Source organism: Neolamprologus brichardi, chromosome 2 (assembly GCF_056152115.1).
Source record: "Neolamprologus brichardi isolate AB-2024 chromosome 2, ASM5615211v1, whole genome shotgun sequence".
Taxonomy (NCBI): domain Eukaryota; kingdom Metazoa; phylum Chordata; class Actinopteri; order Cichliformes; family Cichlidae; genus Neolamprologus; species Neolamprologus brichardi.
The window spans coordinates 34,148,109-34,159,595 of NC_142105.1; the positions used below are offsets into that span (position 1 = coordinate 34,148,109).

The 11,487-nt window shown below is 40.3% G+C and overlaps 1 protein-coding gene across 1 annotated transcript; it reads right to left on the reverse strand.

Annotated features, from left to right (window-relative positions):
- Positions 1–6,805: 6,805 nt before the first annotated feature.
- Positions 6,806–9,786, reverse strand: LOC102792033 (E3 ubiquitin-protein ligase TRIM21-like). Its single transcript, XM_006803254.3, has 2 exons — positions 9,707–9,786; positions 6,806–9,542 (listed from the first exon to the last, which is right to left on the reverse strand). Exon 2 carries the CDS (start codon positions 9,538–9,540, stop codon positions 7,906–7,908), a length of 1,635 nt encoding a protein of 544 aa, XP_006803317.3. The 5' UTR covers positions 9,541–9,542; positions 9,707–9,786; the 3' UTR covers positions 6,806–7,905.
- Positions 9,787–11,487: the final 1,701 nt, after the last annotated feature.

Sequence of the window (11,487 nt, forward strand, 5' to 3'; positions counted from 1 at the left end):
CTCATCTAGTGGACTTCTTATCATCATCTTTAAAGCTCAGCGCTCTGCCCTTTGACTCTGCAAACAACAAAGACTCCCCCCACCTCACAGCTCCAACAGGCCACAGGAGAGTGTCGCTCTTTGAAAGAAGAGAAAAACAGACTTCTCTCCTGTGTGTCACTAAAATTACGGCGCCCTCTCTCATATGAGCAATAATGCTCGTATGTGTTTTCCTGTTTGGAATTAGAGTTCTTTATTTTTGGTTGTTCTTCCTGATTCACTGTAAATTAAATGCTTCCAGCGTTAAATTACTGGTGTTGAGAGATAAACTTGAGACAGTTTGAAAAAGTTGTTGTTTTTGATTAACTTGCTTTAGCTTGCGGCTTTGCTTGTCTGGACTGTATGAAGGTCACGAGCCCGCCACCTGCCTTTTACCACGCCAACTGTCCCGCCAATCAAAAACTCATTTGCCTTTGACATACATGTTGATCTGTGATGAATTACCTCAGTATGCACTGTAGACTGTTTCAGTCTGTGTGCTATGTGTCACCAGCGAGCCTTATTTTAATCAAGGTCAGTGTGCTGTCTAATTAAAGAAGGGCTTTCTAATTAATTGCATTATGAACAGCTGAAAGGAGAAGGCCCTCAAGACAGAGAGGTGTTGCTCCATGTTCTCATCTGTTGGGGTGACACTAATTGGTCTGGATTTGCAACCTGGCAGAGATGTACAAGGGCTCGAAATTTAATATTATCAGTTATTTCAGGGGACAGGCAGCTTAGTGAAGGCGCCTTCAGCCATCTAAAGAGTTCCTACTCACCTGTCAAATAAAACCATCAGCAATTTCTTTAAAAGTATTATTAGTGTGTTCTTTTTAATCAGAAGTCCATAAAAAGGTGGTAAATATGCATCGTAAACCCACATATCCATCTTTTCTTCAGTGTGGTGATTAAATGCAGTGTTTTACTCATCAGATCTTGAGTATCATCCATTTAAATCTTGAACAATATTTTTTTGTGTTTGTGTTTGTGATTAGAGACAGCCATCTTTCATTTATGTATTTTGACAATACAACCAAGGTTGCTTTGAAGTCATTAAAAAACATCTCTTCGTTCGAGCCCTGCTTTCTATCTGTAGTTTAAATGTCATTAAATGTCCTCTGCGTCCCACGTTCCAGCATTTCTCTCTGAAATATGAATTTAGTAGAAGAGATTTGCACCTATGGCAGCAAACACAGTGTAAATAACTAAGAGAAGGTGCGGCGGGCACATTTAAAAACGTGACCTTTGTGACAACAGCCTCAATCACAGAGTTACAGTACAACGTGACTCACCGCGGTTTGTGCATAAGGGGAAACAGATGTGTTTGCCATGGCGTCGCATTTTATTTTCACTGTGTAAAAACAATTTCTTGTTATTTATTAAGCACTTAAAAACAGTTTGCCATCGCGCCGTCCACACTGTGACTTTTCCCAAACAGACAGGCTGGAAATACAGAGACTCTGTTTTGTACTCGGTGGTTTCAGTGAAAAGGTGTGTGCGCGTGTGTCTGTGTGTGCGTGTGTGTGTGTGCGTGTGTGTCTGTGTGTGTGCGGTCTGCTCAGATTAAAGCCTGTCAGAAAGCCTTAAGATCAAAGCCTTTGTGGACCACAAATCTGATCTGTCACTGGAAAAGCCACACAATTTTGTCTCTTCCATCTCAGAGATAGAGAGAAAAGTCACTCAGCTGTTATTTTTCACTCTGTAGGTTTTCAAGTTATGAAATGTGCCATTAAGGCTGTATAAGAGCATCATTGTGCTGTTGTTACTTGTTGTTGCCTCTACATTTAATCACGGTGTTGCACAACCAACTGCAACAAATACTATGATTGCTCGTATTTTTATTTCAATCAGTGTTGCCATGTGTAATTCTTGAAAAATGTCAAGTCTGTAAAATAAATGATTATCAGAGAAACTGACTTCATGTTGACTCGCTGATTTCATCGAATTTAACTGAGAAGTTGCAGTTAATCTCAGTGCAATGTAAAAAAAATTAGTTTTAAAAATGTATTATCCCGCATTAATAAATTTTATAAATTATTTTGGGAATGACATTAAGTCTTTTTATGGTCATATTGACTCAACTGACAAGTGAACTTTTCTATGAAAGTGCTGTGTGAGCTCTTTGATTCTCCGTAAGCCCTCGAATCACCACACTGCAGCTGCTTACCTGCAGGGGCTGAGAGGAATTACTTGTTCACTGTTTGTCTGGCTAAGCAACAAAACTGCAGCACCGTTACTAGAAACATGCTAGCAGGCTAAGCACTGTCAAACATGTAGCACAGCTTATGATCGAGGGCGTCTCTCAATGCTTACACTTACAACTACTATGATGCTGGGAGGAAACAATTAGCAGGGTCCCAGTTGCTTATCAGCATCCTGTTACTGCACCAGCCCTCTATAGTACTTCTACGTGGCTAACAGTTTACCGAATCACCTTTTTATTTGAAATGCTAGCCCACCCGTCCATTTTCAGCTTGTCAACAGACAGTAGCTTGATGATGTATAGTGATGGCTGTAGATGGACTTGTTTACTGGAAAAAGGCTCCCTGGAGGAATCACTTTATTTTAATAACTCCAGTTTCATTGAAATTGTCTAAGTGCTGCTACATGAGCTAGAAGTTGCTCCACAGCATACACAAGTGCAGAAAGTTCATGTTTTCACAGCAGTAACTGGGAGGCTAATAATAACCTAGTCAAAACACAGTGCTGCATTATTCCATCAGACTAATGAGTAGGCCCAGTAATGGCAGATCAATGATTACAGATGATTAGTGTTTCCGGGGATGGCCGTGACTTCAGTCCCTGTAAGTTGTTGCTGCTTGCTAACTTCAAGTCTCTCCCCAAAGGACGGACAGCTAAATAATGAAGGTCTACAACACAACAGCTGGAGCTGTGGATTTACTGGCTTAGAGGGTCTGATTCAGCACGCCTCGGGGTCGTCCAGCCTTAGTCAGAATGTCCTCCGGCTCTCTGAGGACGGCTGATGGAGCACCGACTCATTAACAGCACTGCAGATTTAGTCTTGTTAAGGGACCCTAATGGATAGATTTATCTCATTACATTTGGCACTTCATTGGATACACATACTGTTAGGAAAAGGCATGTGCACCAGCAGAAACACGTCTACATACACACACGCCTGCGCACACTGTGTAATTGTATTTTTCACCCAGTCCTTCACCAAGGTAGCGTAATGACAGATCCCAGTATAATCAGAGATTATGCACTGCTCAAAAAAAATAAAGGGAACACTCGATCATCACGTATAACACAAAGTCCTTATGTCAAGAACCATAAGCCTTCGTGAATCAATTTCAGCCTTCTTTGATGCAAATGAAAGTGACAACAGGAGCTTATGAGAACCAACGACAAGAAGGGACTAGTTTAACAGGTGATAGTCAGAGACTGTTGCTCTATCCATATCTGTCCACTAAAGGACCTCGTGGCATGCTCATGCATTCAGATTCTGAACTGCAGGCAGCTGGAGGTAATTTTGCAGGGCTCTGACAGTGTTCATAAACAAAGGAGCAGATACAGCTTTTGCAGCTGGGTTGATGCTGTTCAACAGCCATCTATTCAATTCAATTCAATTTTATTTATATAGCGCCAAATCACAACAAAAGTCGCCTCAAGGTGCTTCATAGATACAGAGAAAAACCCAACAATCATATGACCCCCATGAGCAGCACTTTGGCGACAGTGGGAAGGAAAAACTCCCTTTTAACAGGAAGAAACCTCCAGCAGAACCAGGCTCAGGGAGGGGCGGGGCCATCTGCTGTGATTGGTTGGGGTGAGAGAAGGAAGACAGGATAAAGACATGCTGTGGAAGAGAGCTTTCTTTGTGGTGTCTTCTCCATGCTCCTCAGACTGTGTTAGGAGACACAGCAAACAGTCTTGTGACAATACGTATAGCCATGCCATTTCTGAAGAGCTGGACTACCCGTTTAACTTGAATTGGGTGCATCTACATTTTAACGCTACCAGTAGTGACAAGGACACTGGAAAAAAAGCAAACCCAGAGAATAATCAGTCAGTAGGCACGAGGAGAAAGTTATGGTCTGTGGCCACCACCTGCAAAAATTCCCATTTTAGGGGGTATCTTCTCATTCCTTCTTCAGTGCACATGTTGTCACTTTCATTTGCAGGTGAAATGGATTCACAAAGGTTCATTCCTGACTAGACAGACTGATATTCCTGTGGTTTAACTGACGTTGTGTTACTAAGAAACCTGAGAGGTCCAAGAGCTACTACACTAAAACTCTGTTATGCTCATTTAACTTAAATAACAAATACATATTATTACAAATAATTATTAGTGTTATAAGTAAGGTACAAATAAACAGACAAATTCTTTCTTGCACCTGATGTTGCACATTACAGTGTGAAAAAATTGAAAATGCTTCACACAGTGAAAACATTAAAAATATGTTCACAGTTTTAGATTTCAGTTCGTGGACACTTGCTTTTTTGCATGGTGCGTCCGGGAAAGAGGGAAATGGGTTTGTACCGCAAAAATACAAGACAGATATTTTTCATGATGACACGAGAGGAAAAGTGAGGAGATCAGCAAACTCCCACACAAACAGCAGGGATATGTAACAAATTACATCTCAGTGTTTAGCTGTTGCTGAGATATTGCAGTTTGAATTAAAATGAGGGCCTAGCTGACCAACTGACTCTGCCATTCCTATTAGCATTGTGTAAATATAATACATCATGAGACATCAGATGTATCTGCTAATTAAACTCATTTTAAACAATTCAAGCATTTAAGACAAAGGGAGGCACCCGTGTAGGTTTCTGTTCCAACAACACTGTCAGTTATTGTAGTTGCCAGGGATACATATAAATATAGGTTTTAATACTGGAGAGTAATTAAAATACTGTGAACATGCAGCTTTTCATTATTCATTGTTGCACTTCTCTTCACTATCATCGCTTTTCAAACAATGCAAACAAAGGCTGCCTCGGGGCCTGGTGCAAACTGCTTGAAGTGTTCTTTTTCCATTGGTATCAGCATTTCACAGCCGTCCGTGTCTCTGCACTGCTGCTGTGGCTGAATTAAAGCAAGTGAACAGAATGAGCAGCTAAAAGGCTGTTGTATGTGTTTAAAGTATGTGTGTGTAGATGTGTGCCAATGTGTTTCTGCTGGTGAAAATTCACTGGATCAATAACAAATACAGTGTGTTCTTGTTCAGCTTCAAAAATTTGATTGTGCCTTTTTTGCACACTCTCTAGGACTAGTCTTTTAATTTGAAAATGCTGACAGGAACCTGACATTATCTGTTTCTCTTGAATTCTTTTTCTTGGGTATTCAATCAACAGACATGACATATATTAAAGGTATGTAAATTGGATGACTTCTGTATGCATTTAAAGTGCATCCATCCATCCCAGCTACCATAGTGCGTGTACACCCTGAACAGGCCACCAGTCTGACGCAGGGCTAACACAGACAGCCACTGGGACTCATATTCACACCTATGGGTGATTTAGATTAACTAATTAACCTAACCTGCACAAACACAGGGAGAACATGCAACCCCCCCACAGAAAGGCCCCAGCCAGGTGTCTGTTAGCTTGCAGGAGTACCTGTGTATGAGATGGTCTGTATATTTTAGCTACAGGAAATAACTAAACCCAGTCCCTTTAACCACGAATGGTGTTGCAGTATGTCATAAGACTTCATTTGCAGTTAACATGTAACCACTGCACTATGGTCTATTCCATTTGTTGTTACTGGGCATGTGAAAATATCAGACTCTTTCTTTTCTATCATTTTTTTTTATTGCTGCATCTGTTTTTTTTATTCCTGCTGTAATAATAATAATAATAATGTAATAATTTCCAAACTGTAGAATCAATAAAGGCCATCTCATCTCATCTTCATTTACTGTTGTACTATTATTAATCATAATCCAGTGGTTACAATAACATACACATACACTAGAATATGAAGTAGCTGGAAAATATATGTTGGCACATTAAGCACAAGCTGTCTTAATTTTGAAAGCACCTTTGAATACTTCTGAAATGTGTTTTCAACATGTTTATGCTCCTCCATCTTAAATAAAATATCGAAGTATTGTGTCTGGCAGAAAAAAGCTGCGTTTTCAATCCAAGTGATTTTATCATGCGACACGAGCACATTTTGGAAATACCATGCTGTCATTTGGAGCACAGCTGTGTATGTAATAACTATTAAAATCTTATCTCTGTATTTGTGAAGCGCAGGATTAACAATATTTGGATTTTTCAAATGACTCCAGGGGAGAAACTTGATGCTACTTTGGAAGTAGTGGCTACAAAATGACTAAGTGTATGATGTGGGAACGTAAAACTGTCAAGAGTCTAATTTGTGTTTTCATTCTGCAAAGTGACAGATGCACTTTAATTGCATATTGTAGTAATTCAATTTTGATTGCTTTTAATATCTGTCAGCAGGATTTAGTTTATATGAATGTTTGTTGAGTGAATGCCTAAAGAAAATGTAACCAAGAGAAACAGACCATAGTGTGCATGCTTTTCTCATATTTCACATATCATATGCAGTACATGTAATATCTGATCATTAAAGGAACGACAAAAGGCAAAAACAAATGTTCAAAAATCAGTCATCAATCAGTCTGTTGATCATTAAATATTTTATATAATGTTTTGGCATCAATTATTAAACGTGTATCAAGTTGGTGCTTCAAGAAATACAAAGACATAAAGTTAAAATTCAACATTAAGAAGCAGTCAAACAGTCAGAATTGATTGATCTGTCCTACAGTAAACCTCTTTAGTGACTATAGACATTATAGCACTGTAGTATAGAAAATACACATTTATAAACTATGATTAAAAAACAAACAAGTTTTTAAACCGACAAGAGAAAACAGACTAATTTATACATTTCATTTGCTCACATTTTACATTTTAAACTGTCTCTAAGCAGCTTCTGCAGAGCATTGTGTGTTCTGCTGAAAGTTTACATTTTAATTCACTGACATTAATCGATGGAGAAATTCATTATTATCTAGCATCATGTGAGAGAAACTGACCGTCATTTTATTTCAATGGATTTTGTATGTTATTGTTAAGTCATGACCCCAAAATTCAGATGCAACAGACGCAACATGCCTGAAAAAAATTCTGAAGGCAGTACTTTACAGTAGCCCTTACACTGCTACAGCCACTTTGGCTCATAAAGTTTGGCTGTTGCTGAACTGCAGAGCTCCTTCAGTGACAGACTGCTGCATCCTTGATGCATGAAGGAGCGTTTCTGCAGCTCCTTCCTCCCTGCAGCTGTCAGACTGTACAATCAGAACTGCTCCCAACAAACATGGATGTTTACATCAGTGCAGTAACTGCAATAAGTTAGTTAATTAACCAATTCGCACTACAACCTGGTTTGCCTCTTACCTGTAATTATTTTTATTTAATTGAATAACTGTACAGTACTCTCTGTTTATAGTAACCATTGTCCTTAATGTAAATATGTAAGAAAAATTGTGTATGTTTCTGTTCCGTGTCCTGTAACTGTTTGTTTGTATATTTGTCTTTTTGGCTGCTGTTACAACCAAATTTCCCCTTGTGGGACAATTAAAGGATTATTCTATTCTATTCTATTCTATTCTATTCTATTCTATTCTATTCTAAAGACCATTTATTTAACCCTGAAACATGTAATGCTTCAGAGCATCACTTTTGCACAGAGGGCAGCAGATAGTGAACGTCTCAGGGACGGCATAGACATGAAGTTGTCTTCCAGGTAACACATTATGACACACAGTGCTGACAATGATGGAGGGAAGAAACAAAACGACAGGCTGCAGTTTTAGAGGGGGAATCGTGTTGGAATCACTCGCCAAGTCCAACTCACCACGTCAACCCCTTCAAACCTCACTTGTTGTTTCTGACAGGAGTGATGATCAGCGGGGCGGAGTCTTTACCCCCATTAGAGGCACACGGACTGAAGAATGGAAAGATCTTCTCTGTGAAGTTACACCCAGTAAAGGAGAAGATGCCAGCCCTCGTGTCCACATCATAAAAGGAAACCTGACCATCCTCATAATCAACAAACACCCCGATCTTTTCAGGTACCTCCGTCACATGAAGATTCACAGGAGGGTCTGTGTTAACTGTGAACTCATCTCCCCTTCTCACCCGAATTGTCCAGTATCCATTCTTTGGACTCAGTCTTATATCCCCCCTCCTGTTGATGGATTGCTTTGCAACTCCCAGGTCCCACTGTGTTTTGTCTTTTACTTGAACCTCATAGTAAAATCTTCCTGAGGCGAAACCTTCTCTTGCCAAGACGTTGTAAACACAATCAAACCTCTCTGGTTTGTTTGGGACGCGCCTCCTCTGGGTTCCCCACGCGACTTGCTTCCCGTCTTCAGAAATATAGAGATAAGAGTTTGCTGTGTCGGGATCCAGCGTCAGCTCCACAGCGTGCCGCCTGACTTCTTTAAAGTTGGGATCACAGAGCATTCTTATTTCTCTTGTGACCGTTGCCTCCAGCGAGGCCATAACTTCCTGCATTTTAAACGGGTCGCAGCTGAGACTCACGTCAGACCAGTCCTTTACTCGAGTTGGAATGATGGTAAGTGAAAGGTAACTTTCCAGGAATCTGAAGGGGTCGTCTGTGACCGAAATGCTGTCAAGCTGCTGGCTTTTCTGGGTTATTTGCATAATTTCACCCTTCAGTTCATTAATTAAGCCGTCTGCCTCTGCTTGCTTTCTTTCCTGCTTTGTCTCAATTACATCCGCCAGCTCAGCTTGGCCTCTTTTAATGTACTCCACCATCGCAGTCATCACATCTCCGCTGCATGACAGTGCCTGCGCTGCATTATTGTTGTTAGCCTCCAGCGAGCGTTCAATTTCCTGAATTTTCTGCTGACGTTCATCGATCATCTTATTCGCGTCTTTTTTTTCTGAGTCCAGCTGGTCTTTCCTCATTAGAGCCTCCTCCTCTAGAGTCACTATCTTATGCTGTTTATGGTCCCTGTCTTTGCAGGAGTCACAGAGAAACATTTGATCCACGCTGCAGAACAAATCTAAAGGTTCACCGTGATCTTTGCAGATCCTGCTCTCCAGGTTTTCAACCGGGTGAATGAGCTTGTGCTTTTTTAAAGCCAAACGTTTCTGATGAGGCTCGAGATGTATCTGACAATAGGACATCATGCACACTAAGCAGGACTGCAGGGCCGGGCGCCTCGCCCCGGTGCAAAGGGTGCAGAGCACATTTCCATTTCCTGATTCTTCTGTGATATTAAGAGACTTTTCTTGAACTGATTTCTTGAACTTTGCTGCCATTTCGGCGATGAAATGATTAACCCCAAGCTTTGGCCTGATGTTAAACTCCTCTTTGCACAGCGGACATGATATTAATGGGTTTGAGGTGTCCCAGTAGCCTGTGATACAATCAAAACAGAAATTGTGCCCACAGGGAGTCGACACCGGTTTACTGAACACACTCAGACAGATGGAGCAATGAAAATTCTCCTCGGCTATTAGACTTGCAGGAGAGGCCATGTCTAGAAGGAGAGATAGTGAAAGTCAGAGTCAGAGTTTCAATATTAACTGTGAGATTACCAAGAAACTGTTTGTCTTTAAAATGTTTTCCTAACTATCTGACCACCTACCTAACCTGTAAGACAAAGAAGAAAGACAAGAAACTTAAAAGAAATTGCAAAATTACCTGTTGTATCAAGACTTTACTCGACTTTCAGCAGCATAAAAGACCGTTAAAACTGTGCAGCTACTTTGTTCCTTTCAGTTTCTCTTTCACTCTGAGGCCCCTCCCATTTCCTCATCTTCCTGCACAAGTTAACCCATTGTGCGCACAAATATAAAGAGCATATAAATATATATAGATAAATATATAAATCCCTTGTAGTGGTACAAATAATCAGCTTTTATTCTGTTTGGCATACTAGTAAGATATTTAGATAGGTGTGTACGTAGCTATGTGGGCGCATGATGTGGGCGCATGCTGCATGCGTCATCTCTCTCATATCTTGTTTCCGTGTTCACAGTTGTGTATTGGTCTTTTCTGTGTAGATGTGAGCGCATGGTGCAGCTTCAGCAGCTGATAATGAATTCGGTGACTGACTATCAGTGTGCAGTGTGATTTAGATGGATTTAGACTGACTAAACAATCAGGAGAATTATGGACACTAGCAAAATGAATGTGAGGTCAGAGTTAAGAATGATATATACTGACACACACACGCACACACACACACACACACACACACACATACCTATTACGATCATCTTATCTGACTTATAGCTGTCTTGAGTCTCGTCTTCTTCAAGCCTCGACTCAAAGCTCTGACTACCATAAAACATTTAAATGACATTTGAATCATCGAGTGTTTCCTTTGATCGGGGCTGAGTGAAACTCAGCACTTCAGCTTCCTCTGCATGATCCAGTGACCAGTTCATCACAGGATGAGAGTCAAAGTCTTTTCCTCCCTTCTTTTGTTTCTTCCCCATTACCCCCAAAACCTCCACCTCCCACCCAACTCATCTGCCTCTAACACTGAAGGCATTAATAACAGATCACATGAGCTGAATGTTTGAAGACACACACCTCCCTATTAGAATTGAATCCTTCTTGCACGGTGTCTGCCCCGTTTTGAACTCAGTGTAAATCCAAAGTAAAGGCCTTGCCTCTGCAGCACATCCTAGAGTCCAAGACAAAAACTGTAATACTGACTTAATGCTGGAGTACTGCTGTGTTATTACAGAACATTACACTAAAAAACAAACAAACTAAAACCATAAATGGTGAATCAAAAAGAATCTTCCAATTCCAAAAGGCTATACTTTTTAAAATAATGGACAACGAAGCTGGCAGTAATTGTTAAAATACAATATATATATGAATATATGCAACATATGAAGTGTTAGACACAAGACAGTGTTCACAAGTGCTCAATCTGTCTCCCCCCAGATGCACAGCATATGTTATAATGGTAACATTTGTGCAATAATTTTGTAGCCACTTTACCGCCTGATAGAATTAAAAATTCTACGTTTGTTACACCAACGAGCCACGACTTGATTCCAGTGAGGAGGGTTTGTAAATCTGATCTGTTGCATCATGGCTGCATCAAGCAGTGAGGAGCATAATCTGCCCCATAATCTTTTCCAAATCATGCTATTGTTGTTTACTTCAATAACACAAATGGAGTAGTGAGCTGTACTCAGTGTGTAATCTTAACACTATTTTGAATTTGAAACCAAAGAGAGGAAAGGTTTAAAGGAAATTAAGGCTTTAAGATAACACTGTTTCCATAAAAAGTCCCCACAAACACATTCATATAAAGTAGCACTCTTTTCAAAATCAACCTACTATGACCACCCATGATCAGCTCCATTTTTTTTATTATCTTGGACTGGCAGAGTAGCTTTTGTGAATCACAGCTCAAAATAAGGCTTATTTAGCTTTTACTGGGCTTTGGTGCAGGCTCT

Excerpts from the sequence above, each read along its gene's own strand:
- LOC102792033 (XM_006803254.3), bottom strand. The coding sequence starts at position 9,540 with ATGGCCTCTCCTGCAAGTCTAATAGCCGAGGAGAATTTTCATTGCTCC.